Source organism: Neoarius graeffei, chromosome 3, assembly GCF_027579695.1.
Source record: "Neoarius graeffei isolate fNeoGra1 chromosome 3, fNeoGra1.pri, whole genome shotgun sequence".
Lineage (NCBI taxonomy): Eukaryota > Metazoa > Chordata > Actinopteri > Siluriformes > Ariidae > Neoarius > Neoarius graeffei.
The window spans coordinates 68,160,171-68,179,674 of record NC_083571.1 but is presented as its reverse complement, the minus strand read 5'-3'; the positions used below and the strand labels follow the sequence as shown (position 1 = coordinate 68,179,674).

Here is a 19,504-nt window from a genome sequence, read left to right as displayed (position 1 = left end):
CAGTAAGTCGTTGCCACAACTTTGTAACTCAAGAGAGATAGATAATTAAGTCATGGCCATTAATTTATAACATGTGGAAACAAGGCAATTAAGTCATGATCACAAATTTGTTGCTTGAGAAAATTAGATAATTAAATCATGGCTATAAATGTGTAACATGAGGAAAGGAGATTAAACTTAGACGCATGACACTGTAACTTGAAAAAAAGAAGAAAATTAAGTCATGACCATAACTACGTAACTTGTGAGAGTAAGATCAAGTCATGGCCATAACTTTCTAACTCAAGAGAACAAGATAATTAAGTCATGGTTATTAGTTTGTAACATGAAGGAATGAGATAATTAAGTTGTGCTGGCTTTGTAACTTGAGGGAAGGAGAACATTTTCTCAAGTTACAAATCCATGGCCATGACTTAATTATCTCATTCCCTCAGGTTATGAGGTCATGGCTTTGGATTTGTAACTTGAGAGAATGAGATAATTAGGTCATGACCATGGCTACGTACACTATATTGCCAAAAGTATTTGCTCACCCATCCAAATTATCAGAATCAGGTGTTCCAATCACTTCCATGATCACAGGTGTATAAAATCAAGCACCTAGGCATGCAGACTGTTTTTACAGTTTGGAGCTGCCCCTTCCTCTTCCAACATGACTGTGCACCAGTGCACAAAGTAAGGTCCATAAAGACATGGATGACAGAGTCTGGTGTGGATGAACTTGACTGGCCTGCATAGAGTCCTGACCTCAACCTGATAGAACACCTTTGGGATGAATTAGAGCAGAGACTGAGAGCCAGGCCTTCTTGTCCAACATCAGTGTGTGACCTTACAAATGCGCTTCTGGAAGAATGGTCAAAAATTCCCATAAACACACTCCTAAACCTTGTGGACAGCCTTCCCAGAAGAGTTGAAGCTGTTCTAGCTGCAAAGGGTGGACCGATGTCATATTGAACCCTATGGATTAGGAATGGGATGTCACTTAAGCTCATATGTGAGTCAAGGCAGGTGAGCGAATACTTTTGGCAATATAGTGTAACTTGAGACAACAATATATTTAAGTCATAGTCACAACATTGTGACTCAAGGTAACAAGGCCACTACTTAATTATCTCATCCCCTTGAGTTATAAAATCATAGCCATGATATAATTATCTCATTCCCGATTGTTACTAAATCAAGACCATGACTTACTTATCTTGTTCCCTCGACTTAATTATCTCATACTTAACTTGTGGCCATGCATTTTCTTAAAGTAGGGATGTCAGCAGTGGGGCTCCATAGTATCTGTGTAAATATGGCTAGTCAGGCTAGTCAGTAGTGAACACTGGTAACTAACAAACACCACAGGAATTGCACTGAACTCCAAGATTAAACACATGTCCATCTCCCCCACGTTTCTCGGTTTTGTGGTGCACTTTATTGTTCTCCAGAAAGAAAATCAAGAGTATCCATGGCAACACCTTTGCCTCTACATGAAACGGGATACAGGAAGCTGCAAACAGGAGACGGGAAAGAAAGAAAAGAGATAGAGGGAAAAGTCAAGAGGAATTTGAAGAGTTTGAGGGGTAGATCCTTGGAACTTTTTTTCTTGCCACCTGTAGAATTAAAAAGAGTCCATGGCCTTGAACTCGCTGAGGGCTTGGACTGGTGAGATGTGTTTCTTCTGCGAGCCTCGGCGCACACGGGTCTGACACTCCTCGGGCTTCTCCCTCTTCACGAGTGGCTTCTTCTCTGGCACCTTCATGCGCCATGACACTACAGGAGAATTGACTGCTGCTGTTCCGTACACCTTTTGGTACTTGGTGGAAGCCACATACGAGGCCTTGACCGTCAGGACCACGGCGTTCATCAGGTTCTTGGCCGCCTGGATGAGGGATGTAGCGCTGTCCAGCTGAAAGAGAGAAGAGAGTAAAGTCAGATGACTTTCTGTGAGTTTTTATTTCACCTTCCCTCAGCACATCTTAGGGTGTGCACTTCAATGCAGTGTAACACTAGCTTAGCTGGTAATGACTTAAAAATCGATGCAAACAACATTCAATTTGATATGGTGAAAAAAAAAAAGCTGCAGCAGCCTTTTCACCAGTCCAAATCCCTTCGTCTCGATTGCTTCTGTATTGCTTATGTATTGTGTTGGTGCTGATGCTGCAAGAATGAATGTACCCCTGAGACGATGAGTTCTCCTCCGAGATTCTGAACTTCGGCTTTGACTTTGCTGCAGATGTTGAGCTGGTGGCAGTAGAGAGCAATTCTCTGCAGGTAAGCCAGCAGGTCCTGCTTACAAGCTGAATCAGGACACTGCAAAACAGTCAAAGGAAGACACTTAGATCTGTTCCACGTCTCAAACAAAACCATGCCTCCACTTCACACTTCAAAACAACTACTCGCTGTACATGTGATATGTGTTACCGAATGACATTAATGTGGGTGGAATCAAGCAGAGGCACCGTGACTCAGGCTTGGTTTCGTTCCAAATGAATACACGCTTCCCTCACTCCACTTTAGACTAAATACTTTGAAATATCTGAATTTGTAACACAACGCGAGTTGCTCAGCTGGGTTACAGTAATGACATTATGCAGGTGGAATCATATAGAAGTATCACAAAGACTCAGGCCTGGCCTTGTTCCAAATAAAAATGAGTCTGTACAGACTTCCCTCACTCATTTTGAACAACATTTGGGAGTATTTATAAAACTACAAGACTTGTTCAGCTGTGTTACAGAGTGATAATGTTCTGGGGGAATCAAACAGAAACTAAAGGGAGCAAGGGTGACAACTCAGGTTTGGTTTACTTCCAAATTAACACACACACACACACACACACACACACACACACACACACTTCCCTCACTCTGTTTTGCACTACAAAGGAATTAATGTCTGTATTTATGAGACAACATGACATGTTCAGCTGTGTTACAGGAATGACATTCTTACAGGTGGAATCATACACAAGCATCACATTTGTTCCAAATATAAACAAGTACCTGCACACTTCCCTCACTCCCTCTGCACTAAAATGTGTGGAAATATTTATGACCAGTTCAGCTGGGTTACAGAATGACATGTTTGTGACACTACATGACTTACTGAACTGTGTAACAGGATGAAATTCTTATAGTAGGTGGAACTAGAAAGAAATGTAGCAAAGGTAAGGACTCAGGCTAGGTTTTGTTTCAAATGTCATGGCTTGCATGACCTGGGTTATAGAATGACATTCTAATGACTTCTAACATTCTGTCCTTGGTTGGGGAAAACAAACAAACAAACAAACAAAAACATCCAAACAAACAAACAACCCTACAGTTCTTCTACAGCATGACGGTGCTTCCTTTTCCAGTTAAAAGATTAAACAATATTTGACTTCAGCTGTGTTACAGAATGACAATCCTGCAGGTTGAACTATGCAAAAGGACATCAAGGGTAAAAACGTAATTACAAAATGTAGCAGATTTATTTTTGTAAATGTCATAGCTTTTTCATTTAAGGCATTTTTGTTTTGGAAATGCTAACTGAAATTTAGTAGGGTATAGTGTTTAATAAAGGTATATTTAGGGTCTTCTGGGTCTGTGCTGGTTTCTATTGTTTTGTTGACTTTGGTTTGGACCAAAACAAAGTGAAGATTTTTGTAGCCATGGACCGAGAATAACCCCTCAGACACTGACCCAGGAAGTGTTTTTGGGATTCAACCAATTGAGTTCATGCTGTGGGATCATGTAGTGCCCTGGCCATCCATAAATCCATAAATGAAGTCTGACTATTGTACAGGTATAGAATAAATCATGCAACAATATTAACATCTCTACTTCCTGAACACAATTTCAACCCATAAACCGTTCATGACAAAGAGCAGTATTTGACTGACACTGCCTTTCCATTAATATTTAAAAGCACAAATTTGAAGCAAACAGTTTGAGTTGTTATTAATTCAACACGTCAGTGCCTGAATCACTACATCACACTGCAGCTAATCAGAGGCATTGATGGTCAGATGGAGAGTAAATACAAGTCAGAAGCAGTGGATTGTGGCCAGTAATTTGGTTATTATTGTAGCATTTAACATCGAGAACATGTTTAATCACTTTTATTCAATAAATAACCTGGTCAAGCACTTGACACTAATGTCTCTGTGTCAGTACACACAGCCCATTGCACTTTCTATTCTTTTCCAAATTCCAACATTTCTATGACGCCATCAAAAGTCGAAAGTCAAAGTCCCTCCCGCACCAGGATCTAGTCTTCCCAGGCAGTCTGCTGTTCCAGTACTAACCAGCTCTTGAGGCACATGCGTGTAGCACCGATCTCTGTTTCAGTAGCCCTTGGCCTCTCGCCTATGCTATAGTTAGGGTTACAGTGGGGGTCAGGTCCTCTGGTAACCACAAGAGTTTGACTCCCCATTTGCATATGTATTCCATACATGCCCCATTTTCTCCAACAAGGTGCTTGAGCATTGATCCACACTTTCCTTATAAATAAATAAACAAACAAACAAACAAACAAACAAACAAACCTCTAGTGTCACCCCACCAAAATTGTTGCTGGTCTAGAACCAAGAACCAGCAAGGTTAAGGGCTTGGGTCTCACCTGCTCCAAGAATCACAATGAGGTGGAGAAAACACCAAGGTTCCATTCAAACAGACTAAATGCTGTGTACTCATTTCTTCTTCTTCTTTTGGCTGCTCCAGTTGGGGGTTGCCACAGCGGATCATTTGTTTCCACCCTATTCCAATTTATGATCCGCATAGGTGATTTGGTGTAGGTTTTTACACTGTAAAAAATGATTTGTTGTTTTAACTTAAAAAAGTTAGTGCAAGGGTTGCCTTAAGGGCTGCCTTAAAATTTTGAGTTCACTGAAATTAATATAGTAAGTTCACAACAATTTAACTTACTATGTGAATTCCAGTGAACTCAAAATTTTAAGGCAGCTCTTGCACTAACTTTTTTAAGTTAAAACAACAAATTTTTTTTTACAGTGTACACAGGTTGCCCTTCCTGACGCAACCCTCCCCAATCTATCTGGGCTTGGGATCGGCACTAAGTATGCATTGGCTTGTGCAAGCCCAGTAAGTGCTGTGTACTGATAACAGTTTGATCTTTGAAAAGAGTTGCTGGGTCCTTGATTGAGTGCTGGACTGAAATTGTGGATAACAAATTGCACTGTCAGTTTTAGTTGTTGATTTAGTGACTGTGCTTGACATGTGAGGATCAAACAAGCTTCAACAGCAACATCTACATTCTCAACAAATCCTGACCCCGGACTCCATCCAGATGGCTATCAAATATAAATGCTTTGCTAGCAGGGAGAAAGTTTTGATGAGAGGCATGCAAGCCACCTGTTTGGTTCCATCTACAAATATGGCTGAAATCTGCCAGGACAAAAAGGTATGCACACACATCCAGAACCATGCTCTCTGATCAGACAGCTTTCAGCCTGCCGTGTTGGAGTGAGTGAACCACTCATTTTGTCTTTGGCACTGTCCAGCACTTGGATTACTTCCCCATCAGCAGGCTGATCCACTTCCCCTTTCCAGCAGTCTTTTTTTTTCCTTCTTTATCTAAGGGAAAAGAAATGTCTCACGAGCTCAACTAACACAGCATGCCACTGAGAAAGCAATGACTCAGCAGTTTCTTCCAAAACATGACCACAGACGATGACGAATGGCTGATCCGGTGCACTGGTGATGCGTTCATATGGATGATCACTCACTCACTGTGACACCTTCGTTCTCTGAGCCTTTGCTATCCAAGTAGCTGCCATGATGGATTGGATATTAAAAAGGGTCTGTCAGTGCATTAGTGAGAAGGCACTCATTTGATAATGAATGCAACACCTTCGAGGTGCTAATTCAATTAAAAGGAGGCACCAGGTTGGATCATGTTCCCCTTCTGTCTTTTTCACAGCTCATCTACTGATGAGGTCCAAATCAGACAACTATGGACCATCAGGAAGGAAAAACAAAACAAAACTGGAGACCAATGGAGATCGACACCTGCACCTCTCAGAAACTCGAAGGATCCTTTGTTTATTCATCTGAACCAAATACTCTCGGTACCTGGACCTGTGCTTTTCCATCAACCATCAGTTCAGTACAAAACATTCAGCTGGATGTATTTGTTTCCCGATCGTGATCAGTACCAACAGTAATGCTAGCCAAGGGCGGGACTGGCAGCACTGATTGTTGCTGATTGGTTACACATAGTATATGTAATATCACACAGTTTGAACTATGTACAATCGAGGGTTGTCCATATGAATTAAGTTCTAAACAAAGGTATGAATGCTTAACCCATGGTGCACATTCATTCTGGATTGTTAGACAATGTAAAGCGCTAATGCTGATGGTCTCTGACCTGGTCGGCTACAGCTCGGGCCAGTTTGTCCATTCTGGATCCAGCCTCTGCAATCTTCTTGGCAGCATTGATGACATCAGATGAGTTCTTCAGTGGGCCTTTTCCCCTGCGAGCACACAAACAAATTACTACATTACCACTGAATCAGCACAACACGCATCAAGTTTCCTGAGCGCTAGTATGAAGGCTAGACAATCCGTCACTCACACACTGAAAAAGCAGATGGAGAGGGAAATAAAAGGATCATGGAACTTTTAACCCACTAACATCTGCAATGTTGACTGTAGTGTGAAAGATATTATGTATTACTCAAAAAGTTAAGAAGTCCTTGTCATGCTGTTATAGGAAAATCATCAATGATAAGTTGGTGTGATGAAGCAGAGTTACTGTTAGTTGCAATAACAGCATGTGGTTTATTCCTCTTCAACAGTAACTTTACAATAAGTGTTTAATGTTGTGGAACATCCATGAAACAAGCGAGTTCCCAATCTCACTGATGTTATAGCAACTAGAAACAGTTGTTCCATCACCAGCCTTTCTTTTATTCTCTTTCTTGAAGTTAATAAGACAAAAACGCAGCTTGTCATTGTTGTTAGAAGTGTAAACTCCTCTGTCCTGAAGATGTCAGAAAACAGTTCTGCCATGCAAAGGCAAACTGCAGTATCTGCATATTGTGTTAGTGGCAAAAGGCGGTCCAATAGTGAATAATTGAGGCTATTGGACCATCTTTTGTCACTGACACAATATGCAGATACTGCAGTTTGCCTTTGCATGGCAGAGTTACAAACATCACAGCTTCACCTCTGACTGTTACAAAGTGCTGACACCGGAGACTCCTTCCAGAAATGTTGCCTAAACACATTTCTCTTGACAGAAATCTTCACTATAACAATGATTTTCAAAATCAAAATCCTTTTATGTGGACAGTCCACTGTACAAGTCCCTGTGAATAAGTCATTGCTATAGAAACGGTAGTGCATTAATATAAACCTGCTGTTAGAGAAAATTAATTAGCCAATCAGAATCCAGAAATCAATAGCACTGTAGTGTAATTTAATGTCACTATTTGTGTGTGTTTGTGTGTGTACCTAGTGAAATCTGTCATCTCCATCATGATCATGCACATCTGCTTGGCCAACACGATGATATCATTGCCGTTGTCGTCCCACTTGGCCACCTCAGCGTCCAACTTGCTCTTTTCCTGCCGGAAGCTTTCCACCTGCTCAGCGATCTTTGCCTTTTCCTCCTGAGGGAGCTGAGCCATGATGGCCTGAGTAAAAAAAAAAAAAAAAAGATAGTGAAAATGGAGAGAGCTCCACTTTCATTCAGCTGCACTTCCCTGTAAAAAATCACCAGGGGGGAAAAAGAGTGACATTGTTTCACTCCATTTAAAATGATGTTGAATAAAGTTTTTAAACTTAACACTTAATCACACAGGAGGACCTTCTGGAGCCCCAATGACATCCCGGACTCATAAAGAGCCAATCCAATTTTTTTGGCCCTCTGTTAGGGTATTAAATTGTCCCTCCATAGCAATTTTGAGGAGGTCTGAAGAGGCATTAATCTTTTTTTTTTTTCGTGCAAGGTCAACGGGACAATAGTGTTTGTAAGATAAATGTATAATTACCTCACTTACACCAGTCAATGAATTATGCATTTGTTCCACACTGTCAAAAAGGTGAAAGAGGCAAAAGAGGGCTCTGTGTGTGTGTGTGTGTGTGTGTGTGTGTGTGTGTGTGTGAGATTCAAAGTTACAGCAGTTCAAGACATGATAGATTTACAAAAAAGTTGGAACACTGTTTAAAACATAAATAAAAACAGAATGCAATGATTTCCAAATCCTTTCCCAATGATATTCATTTGGATACAATACATACACAAGATATTTAATGTTCAAACTGAACATTTTTTTTGTTTGTTTTTGTTTTTTTTAAACTGCCTGCAACACATTCTAAAAAGTTGGGACAGGAGCAAGAAAAGACTGGGAAAGTTGTAGAAGCTCCAACAAACACTTGTTTGGAATATCCATCCATCCATCCATTATCTGTAGCTGCTTATCCTGTACAGGGTCGCAGGCAAGCTGGAGCCTATCCCAGCTGACTATGGGCGAGAGGCGGGGTACACTCTGGGCAAGTCGCTAGATCATCGTAGGGCTGACACATAGAGACAGTATTCACACTCACATTCACATTCACATTCACACCTATGGTCAATTTAGAGCCACCAGTTAGCCTAACCTGCTGCATGTCTTTGGACTGTGGGGGGAAACCGGAGCACCCAGAGGAAACCCATGCAGACACAGGGAGAACATGCAAACTCCACACAGAAAGGCCTCCATCAGCCACTGGGCTTGAACCCAGGACCTTCTTGCTGTGAAGCGACAGTGCTAACCACTATACCACTGTGCTGCCCTCCTCCATGATTATATGAAGAACATTACTACATGGACTCAGCAACACTTCAGAACACTGTTGTCAGTAAACACAGTTCATCGCTGCATCTACAAAAGCCAAATATCAACAACATCCAGAAACACTGGTGCATTCTCTGGTTCCGAGCTCATCTGAGATGGACTGATGCAAAGTGGAAAAGTGTGCTGCAGTCTCATGAGTCCACATTTCAAATTGGTTTTGGAAATCATGGACGTTGTATCCTCTGAGCTAAAGAGGAAAAGGACCATCCAGATTGTTACCAGCACAAAGTTTAAAAGCCAGCATCTATGATGGTATGGGGGTGTGTTAGTGTCCAAGGCATGTTGAATTTACACATCTTTGAAGGCTTCATTAATGCTGAAAGGTACATACAGGTTTTTGAGCAACGTGCTGCCATCCAGATGACATCTTTTTCATGGAGAAAAAGTCCCAGCAAGACAACACCAAGCCACATTCTGCACATAGTAAAAGAGTGCAGGTGCTAAACTGGCCTGCTTGCCTCCCATTGAAAATGTGTGGTTCATTATAAAGAGCAAAATAAGACAATGGAAACCTTCAATTGATGATCAAATAAAGTCGTATATCAAGCAAGAATGGAAAGAATTTCACTTTCAAAACTTCAACAGTGTCCTCAGTTCACAAATACTTACCAAGTGTTGTTAAAAGAAAAGGTGATGTAACACAGTGGTAAACATGCCCCATCACAACTTTTTTGGAATGTGTTTCAGGCATCAAATTAAGAATGACTGTATATTTATAAAAAAAATAGAGTTTTTCAGTTTGAACACTAAATATCTTGTCTTTGTGTTGTATTCAAGTGAATACAGGGCAGAAAGGATTAGCAAATCAAACAGAATGCAATCTGTTTTTATTTATGCTTTACACAGTGTCCCACCTTTTTTTTGGAATTGGAGTTGTCAGTGAAGAAGATGACTGTTAGGATTAAGGATGGATATAGATGGGATTTAAGATTATATGAAAATAAAACCTAAGAAATCACCTGACATTAATTTAAGTTGAATATGTTACTGGATATTTTCTGCAAGTCACTGATTTATATTAATGCACTCGTTCTCATGCTATCATTTCTATAGTAATGGCTCATTCACAGTGACTTACATGGTGAATGCTCTACATAATGGATAAAGAAAATTGACATGGTGAAGTATTCTTAAGTGACTTTTATTTAACATTTATGGAAGGAGTCTCCAGTGTCAATGCTTTCTAACAGTCAGTAGTGAAGCTTGTTTTTTCATGCTTTGCAGTTTCTCAGTAACAATGACATGCTGTGTTTATTATTTGTTTTTGTTTTTTGTCTTATTACCTTCAAAAGAGAAAAAAAGAGAGTCTGCCGAGGGAATGACAGTTTATAGTTATTTATAGCTTCTACAAGATGCTATAAGTGAGAACAGGAAGTAACTGTTTTCATGGGGGTCTACAACATTAAATGTAAGTGTAAATGGGTAGAATGTATGGCATGTCATTGTAATTGTTGGCAAACTGGTGTCAAAGGAATTAAAGGAAAGGCTTGTGTAGGTTTATAAACACCAGTTTTAAAGGAAGTGTCACCAACAAACTGAAGCAATGAGTAATGTTTATTTCAATTCAGTAGAGTGTTTGAAAATCTCTCCTGGTCGATATATTTCTTCTGGTATTTTACTTAGACATCGGCACCACCCATTAGGAATTGGGAACTGTCATTATAATGGGTTTTAGAAGAGCCAACATGAGAGGCATCATATATTTCACCACAATTTAATGCCTGCTGTATTTATTCTCATATCTCGTATCAATTTTTCATGAATTTATTATTGATTGATAGAGCTCCATTATTATAACCAGGCTGAAAGCTTTACAACTTTACAATCTACAAAACATCCCTTTTAATACATTCTAAAGTTATTGAATGGTGTTTAGCAGCAGCCTGGTAGACAGATAAGTGTGGTGTCTGGAAGATATGCTTCTGCGAGCAACTGCTTTTCTTCCTCGTCCTACTTCAGAATTTATTTAACCCAAATCCCTCTTCCTGCTCGATGATAACAAGAGCAGGGTCTAGGAGCTTAGTATGCTGGCAAATCCTTCCTCATACAAAACCACGCCAACACACACATATCAACAGCCTGCGGTTCTGCCCTCGGATTAGGAATGTGCGTGCTCTTCGCCCAGCTTTCAGGTGCCTTTAAATATGATTTATTTGAAGGAAATTGTCCGAAGGTTTGGGATGTGATTTTAAGGCTGACCTGTCAGAGGTGTTATACAATCGCAGTGGAGATGGGTAACGAGTCGGTTGTGACTGGGCAGGACAGAGAGTACGATTTCAATATTACATTTTATTGTGAACACGAAAAAAAAATCACCAACACAGACAAACCTGTACAGTCACATGTACATGTGTATCATTATTCTGGCTTGAAAAATTAACATTCTAGATTAGATTAGATTAGATTAGATTAGATTAGATTAGATTAGATTAGATTAGATTAGATTAGATTAGATTAGATTAGATTAGATTAGATTAGATTAGATTAGATTAGATTAGATTAGATTAGATTAGATTAGAACTTTACTGATCCCTTTGGGAGGGTTCCCTCAGGGAAATTAAAATTCCAGCAGCATCATTACAGGATAAACAGAGAATAGAAAATAGAGAAAACTTCTAGATAAATTAAAATTAATTAAGTAATTACATATACAAATATAAAAAAAGAACAAGATATGGGAAAAGAAGAAAGAAAAAGAAAAAAAAGTCCAGCAGGAGAGGTATTGCATATTATATTGCACGTTTATATTGCACATTGTCCAGTCTTGCTTTTTCTCAGGCTAGGCTAGTCTACTTCTCCTTCCCGTCCTCTGTCCTCCTGTTACCCTTCCTCCCTCCCAGAGAGGAGTTGTACAGTCTGATGGTGTGAGGGACAAAGGAGTTTTAAAGTCTGTAAGTCCTGCACTTGGGAAGGAGCATTCTGTCACTGAACAGGCTCCTCTGATTGCTGATGACAGTGTGCAGAGGGTGACTGGCATCATCCATGATGTTCAGTAGTTTGTCCATAGTCCTCTTCTCTGCCACCGTCACCAGAGAGTCCAGCTTCATACCGACCACAGAGCCGGCCTGCCTGATCATTTTGTCCAGCCTGGATGTGTCCTTCTGGGATATGCTGCCCCCCCAGGACACCACGGTGTAAAACAGGACACTGGTGACCACGGACTGACAAAACATCCACAGGAGTTTCCTGCAGATATTAAAGGACCACAGCCTCCTCAGGAAGTATAGCCTGCTCTGTCCCTTCCTGTACAAGTGGTTGGTGTTGCAAGTCAAGTCCAGCTTGCTGTCCAGCCACAGCCCAAGGTACTTGTAGGAATCCACAACCTCCACCTCAACTCCCTCGATCAGAACTGGTCATGACCTTGGTCTGGACCTCCCAAAGTCAATGACCAGCTCCTTGGTCTTCGAAGTGTTGAGCTGCAGATGGTGTTGTTGCAAAAGATGGCCAAGTCCCTCACCAGGGTCCTATACTCCTCCTCTCTGTCATCCCTGATACACCCCACGATGGCTGTGTCATCGGCCAATTTCTGAATGTGACACAGCTCCAAGTTGTAGCAAAAGTCCGCGGTGTACAGGGTGAAGAGAAAAGGGGCCAGCACCGTGCCCTGGGGTGCTCCGGTGCTGCTAATTACAGTGTCAGACGTGATGTCCTTCAGCCTGACGTACTGTGGCCTGTTGGTGAGGTAGCTGGAGATCCAGGTGACCAGACAGGGGTCCACTCGCATCCTGTTCAGTTTCTCCTGAAGTATACGGGGCTAGATGGTGTTGAAGGCACTTGAGAAGTCCAAGAAGAGGATCCTCAGTGTGCCATTTCCCTTATCCAGATGCGAGTTGGCTCGGTGTAGCAGATAGAGGATGGCATCTTCCACACCAACACCTGCCTGGTACGCAAACTGCAGACAGTCCTGGGCACGTTGCACCTGGGGTCTGAGGAGGCTGAGGAAGAGCCGCTCCAATGTCTTCATCAGATGTGAAGTGAGTGCCACAGGTCAGAAGTCGTTCAGCTCGCTGGGCCAATTCTTCTTGGGAACTGGAATGATGCATGATGTCTTCCAGAGGGTGGGCACTCTCCCCAGCTGCAGGCTGAGGTTGAAGATGCGTTGGAGTGGTTCACCCAGTTCAGCAGTGCAGGTCTTCAGTAGTTGGGGACACACCTTGTCCAGGCCTGCTGCTTTCCTGGGGTGAAGCTTCCTCAGTTGACCTCTGACCTGGTCTGCAGTAATGCATGGAGGAGTCTGTGTTGAGATGGGGGAGGAGGGGGCTGCTGCGATGACTGGGGGGAGGTGCGTTGAGGGAAGAAGGAGAGATGGCTGCAGTGAGGGGGAGGATGGGGGGGACGTGGGCTGGTTGAACCGATTGAAGAAGTCATTCAGCTCGTTCGCCCTCTCCACTGTCTCATCAACGACTCTGGTCTTTGTGTTGTGGTCTGTGATGGTTTTCACACCTTCCCAGACCTCCCTCATGCTGTTCTCCTTCAGCTTCTGCTCCACCTTTCTCCTGTAGCTGTCCTTAGCTTCCCTCATGCAGCATTTCACCTCCTGCTGCGCTGCTTTCATCTCCTCCCTGTCCCTGCTCCTGAAGGCGGACTTCTTCCTGTTGAGGACAGCTTTGACTTCCTGTGTTACCCATGGCTTGTTATTAAGGTAACACAGTACAGTCTTAGCGGGGGAGACCATGTCTGCACAGAAGTTGAGGTAATCTGTCAGACAGTGTGTCAGCCCCTCTATGTCCTCACAGTGTGGGCTAAGCAGCACATCCCAGTCTGTGGTGTCATAACAGTCTCTGAGGGCATCTTCCATTTCAGGGGACCACCTCCTGATGGAGCTAGTTGTTGCAGGCTGCCTTTGGACCAGGGGGGTGTACTTTGGCTGTAGATGAACCAGGTTATGGTAAGACTTCCCTAGTAGGGGGAGGGGTGTGACTCTGTATGCATCCTTCACATTAGCATACAGCAAGTCAATTGTCCTGTTGTTCCTTGTTGGACAGTCCACAACCTGGTAAAAAGCAGCCAAAGTAGAGTCCAAATTAGCGTGATTAAAGTCCCCAGAAATGATCATAAATGTCTCACGGTGCTGTGTCTGCAGCCTTGCTGTGACAGAGTGAATTCTCTCACATGCAGCGGCTGCGTCTGCCCTTGGAGGGATGTAAACACAGATGGTGATCATGTGACTGAACTCCCTCAGCAGATAATATGGCTGCAGGCTAACGGCTAGCAGCTCCAAGTCCAGGCAATATAAGACTATCTTTATGGAGATATGTCCCGGGTTACACCAGTGGTTGCTCACGTAGATGATGAGTCCCCCACCTTTGCTTTTCCCGCATGCTTTAGTGTGTCTGTCAGCTCTCACAGCAGTGAATACCCGCAGGTCCATGTTAGCATCCAGTACAAGGTGTGTTAGCCATGTCTCCATAAAGATAAACAAGCTGCTCTCCCAGTAAATCCGCTGGTTGTTCAGTGCAGATAGCTCGTTGACCTTGTTCAGCAGCGAGTTCACATTCCCCATAATAACGGAGGGAATGGATGGTTTGCAGTGCTGCCAGTTGTCTGCTAGCCTAGTCTTTAGCTTAGCCCCAGCTTTGCAGCCCCTGGGTCTCCTCCTCAGCTCCACTGGGATGGGGTGTCATATCTCGGTTTATCCCATTGTTTTCAGGGCCAGCAGCTCCTCTCTTGAATAAGTGAGAAAACTGGCTCCTGGTTGCGTGTTAAAGTTAAAAATATCCATGTGATATGAAGAAAAAACACACTATGTCTTTGTAAGAAGAGCAGAAAAGTAAAAAGGTGGGGAAAAAAGAGGCTTAAAGAGCTAAAAACTACAGAGCTACTGGAGAGGCAGCCATCTCCCACAGCGCCACACTACACACTATTCTAGATCACAGGAATGACTATCATTTGTCCAGCTACATGGTGACAACAGACACCTTTATATTACTACTTTTGACTAGTGCCATGGACTCTGAACAGATAACATGTCTAATTTCCTCTGTTCTGTTTCCATTGTTGAATGTTTTAAACAAGCCATATTATCAGTATATGAATCAGATCACCTAAGTCAATGAAATATTTAGAAACATCTTGGAATATCTATTAAAAATGTCTCCTTTATCTAACCACCTTCAGTGGAAAGAAATTCAATAAATGCAGTAACAGAGGTTCTGCTATAACTCCCTTCAAACTGCTGAAAAAGTTAATGCTGGCTAAAACAGAAAGGAGTCAGCATTAACTTTTTCAGCAGTTTGTGCTACAGTAGCTCTTTTGTGTGATTGGACCATTTGGGCTAGACTTCATTCCCCATGTGAATCAACACCCATGAGCTTTCGACACCCATGACCCTGTCACTGGTTCATCAACTGTCTTTCCTTGGACCACTTTTGGTAGGTACTAACCACTGCATACCAGGAACACCCTACAAGATGTGCCATTTTGGAGATGCTCAGACCCAGTCATCTGGCCATCACAATTTGGCTCTTAGCAAAGTCACTCAGATCCAGGGCTGAACGATATGGACAAAATTTCATATCTCGGTATTCATGCCAGATATATCGATATCAATATGATACGATATGACTATGGGTAGGCGGCACGGTGGTGTAGTGGTTAGCGCTGTCGCCTCACAGCAAGAAGGTCCTGGGTTCGAGCCCCGGGGCCGGCGAGGGCCTTTCTGTGTGGAGTTTGCATGTTCTCCCCGTGTCCGCGTGGGTTTCCTCCGGGTGCTCCGGTTTCCCCCACAGTCCAAAGACATGCAGGTTAGGTTAACTGGTGACTCTAAATTGACCGTAGGTGTGAATGTGAGTGTGAATGGTTGTCTGTGTCTATGTGTCAGCCCTGTGATGACCTGGCGACTTGTCCAGGGTGTACCCTGCCTTTCGCCCGTAGTCAGCTGGGATAGGCTCCAGATTGCCTGCGACCCTGTAGAAGGATAAAGCGGCTAGAGATAATGAATGAATGACTACGGGTTCGGTGAAAACCAAGCATTTTTCAGAAAAATAAAAACATCATAATACAAAAAAATGTGGAAAGTGCAGTTTTATTTTTAAGAACTCACTGTCAGTCATCAACATTAACATAAATTATGAATAAATAAATTACAAATCAAACATTTTACTGCAGCTCTGCTTTAACAATAAATAACAAATGCAGCAGCTGGTGGAACACTGAAAGTGCATTGAAGTGCAACATCTTATATTCTTCAAAAGATCACATAACTGTATGCAGAAAATGCATTTATATGCATTATAACTCATTATAGAATTTCGGAATGGCCACTTGATTAAAATGTGTTTGGGATGGTATTGTATAACACTTGTCCAGCGTCCGAACCATTTTTTTAAAGCCCTCTTTCGAGACTGTGTACACAGGTACCATGTCTTTTGCAATGTGGTACGGGTATGTTATAGCGTCTGTAATTTCTTTATGTCTGGTGGACGTCGACTCGTACGGTGTAACGCTACTGAACGCGTCAGCAATCAAACTTTGCTTTGGCTTATTTTGGGATGACTGAGAAGTCCCCGGTGTTTCTCTCATTGTCATACACTCTTCGTGCAGCACGCGATGGTGTTGTTTCAGGTGGTGAAACATGTTTGTTGTGCTACCTTGCTTCGTCGCAATTTTTGCTAAGCACGACCTGCACAACACCTCACTCTGGTTAACATCGTCCTTTTTGAATCCAAAATACCTCCAAATAATGGAGGATGATTTATGTTTTGGCACCAAGTCAGATTCTGCACCGCCACCGGCCGCGTTATCTTCCGCACTCATTTTCTTTCTTTCTTTCTTTTTAATTTCACCGCTGTGTCTGTAGTGTGCGCGCGTCGGTCTCCGTCTCCCTCACTCCCGCCCTCATATGTTTGTCATTGGTTGGCTTCAGCTGTCAATCCACAGCAAGCATGAAAAAAGGTTTGTGGTTGGCTGGCCTTAGCGGTGCATTCAAGGGCAATCGTAAAAATGATGTTTGTTGTGACTGCCAGAGCTGTACATGCAGGGCGAGCGCGGGGAGGGGAAATCTATATCGTCTATATCGTTGCTTTTTTGATATTAATATCTTAAATGTTCACATCTAGATAATAGATATGATAACGATATATCGTTCAGCCCTACTCAGATCCTTATGCTTGCCCATTTTTCCTGCTTCCAGAACATCAACTTCAAGAACTTACTGTTCTCTTACTACCTAATATATCCCACCCCTTGACAGGTGCCATTGTAAGGAGATCATCAATGTTATTCACTTCACCTGTCATTGGTTTTAATGTCATGGCTAATCGGTGTACAGCCAGATTTTTTCAGACATAGATCATTTCTTCTATAGTATTTTTTTGAGTGTGCAGTTTGATCTGCTGACATTCTTTGCTGAACCTTGGTCCTCAGTTGACACCCCTGAGTTTGAGATGATACAAACAGCAAAAAAGGGTTAAGATCATTCCATTGCATATTTTAACACTTGGTGTTACTATTTCAGGGAAGTTGTCTGTTTTTAGTGAAGTAGGAAGGCAGAAACCAGTTCTGGTCTTGAATCTGCACAATTTCCATTCATTATGAACCACTGTACTGGTAGATTTGAGCACCAAACTTACTGTTGAGCTGCTCCACCCAACTCCACATGCGCACATATCTACTCATGAATATCAGAACTAATCGAAATTTGGAGGAAAAAAAAACAAACTGGTATTAATGTCGGGCTTTCATACAGAACATCATTTGTTCTTCATCTGCAAGCTATCTCCATGCTTTTACACTGTATTCCAGTTGCATACCTTTGTCACTAAAACCAATTCTCACCTGCAGTCATCATTGTTTTGGCTCTGAACCAAGGGATAAAGCCACTGCATGTTGACGAGACAGAATATGGGTTGATAATTGACAAATTATCACAATGCTGTTGTGGTTACCCTGAAGACCTCACCTGGAGACTGTAGATTTCCACAGAACTGCTGCTGTAATCATAAAAAAAAATGTCTTATGCTCATCCCAAAACTTTTCCCAGGATGGTTGACTACCCAGTCAAACTATCCACTATCAGGGGTTCCCTTTTGAGTCTGGTTCCTCTCAAGGTTTCTTCTTCATGTTGTCTCCGGTAGTTGGCTTGCTCAATAGGAATCTACGGTAGATCTACACTTAATTTTCTGTAAAGCTCCTCTGGATCAATGACTACTCTTAAAGGCACTATAGAAATAAAATTGGAAGGGGACGACTAGGCAAAGGAAACTCACCCTTGCACTCTGGCCGGCAATGAGCTGATCGTCTTCAGTCTGGACACTGGTACGGCTCCGAGTGTCATAGTCTTCCTGCTCAAAGTCAGAGTCATCCTCCAGCTCTTCAGGGGTCTGGAGAGAAAACACAAGCAAATATAGATTTATTACAAAGCCCTGAACCTAACAACAATTGGAGGGCCCAAGCACCAAGGGTGAAGCAAAGTCTGGTTTTTTTTTTGATAAAGTGTTATTAGCATGTGTAAGTTATCATGCCCTGAAAGGTTGTATGATGTATAGCAGAATTATGGCATACTTCCTGTTTGTGTAGCATGACATGTTAATCGATGACAATGCTGTTTAAGATATCAAAAATTCCTTTGCAGTTTAGCATCTTTGATATGTTTACAGGGCAGCTTGGTGGAGCAGTGGTTAGCACTGTCACCTCACTGCAAGAAGGTTCTGGGTTCGAACCTCATGGCTGACTGGGGTCTTTCTGTATGGAGTTTGCATGTTCTCCTCATCCCTGTGTGGGTGTGCTCTGGTTTCTTCCCACAGTCCAAAGACATGTGGATAGGGTCAACATGATACTCTGAATCCCCTGTGAATGTGTTTTTTTTTTTTTTGTCTCTGTGTTAGACATGTGATAGATTGGTGACCTGTCTAGGGTGAACCCCGCCTCTTGCCAGAAGTCAGCTGGGATTGGCTCCAGCTTCCCCCATGACCCTGACAGATAAGTGGTACAAATAATAGATGGATGGATATGTTTACATCATGCTGACCAAATTTGGTTTGATTTGAACATGGCACATTCCTTAGGATTTAAAAGTCTGATAAAACACATAAAATCCAAATGGGGAAAAATGTCAAAGGAAAACTCTTTTGAATGCCAGGGCAATATCTAGGTCCAATCTTTTTTCCAGGTTTTAGGAGTTTCCAAGCATCTCAAACACACAAAAATAAGTTTAGGTATAAAAACAAATAAACAATAGTAGTAATCTTGGACCTTCATGAAGGATAACTGACTTCCATTCTCTAACAAGGATTCACTTTTTAATTTTAAAATATTTTGCCAATACTTACAAATATGTTGCATATCACAACTATCTACCAAACGTAGCTGACAAACATCTATAGCTGATCTTCATGATATGTCCAATCAGAGAGATGCATTTCAATGTGTCTTGCACATCCTTTTCTATTCTCTGTGTGTGTCCTGACAGTATGAACAATTTGAACACCCAGCGCTCTTCTCTGAACGAAAAGGAGCTGTGAACATTCCTAAAGACATGTCAGCTATTCGTACAGACAGCACGCCATCAATAATTCATGCCACTCCAGTTTCAAGCGACTTACATCATTGTCTTTTAAAACTCCTCCTTGCTGTGTGTGTGTGTGTGTGCACTGTAAACAGAAATTCCCTCTTAATATCACATCACTGAGTGAATGAAATGTTTTTCTCTTGTAAGCATCAGCACCATCTGCCCTCTAG

The 19,504-nt window shown here is 42.2% G+C and overlaps 1 protein-coding gene across 1 annotated transcript in view; it reads right to left on the bottom strand.

Annotated features, from left to right (window-relative positions):
• Positions 1-326: 326 nt before the first annotated feature.
• The window catches only part of ctnna2 (catenin (cadherin-associated protein), alpha 2), a 699,326-nt gene continuing 680,148 nt past the window's right edge, over positions 327-19,504 (bottom strand). Inside the window, exons 14-18 of the mRNA XM_060915970.1 lie at positions 18,034-18,147; positions 7,443-7,624; positions 6,355-6,460; positions 2,164-2,298; positions 327-1,894 (exon numbers count right to left, since the gene is read on the bottom strand). Of these exons, the coding sequence (XP_060771953.1) occupies positions 1,607-1,894; positions 2,164-2,298; positions 6,355-6,460; positions 7,443-7,624; positions 18,034-18,147 (825 nt within the window). The 3' untranslated portion in view covers positions 327-1,606. The remainder of the gene's footprint in view (positions 1,895-2,163; positions 2,299-6,354; positions 6,461-7,442; positions 7,625-18,033; positions 18,148-19,504) is intronic.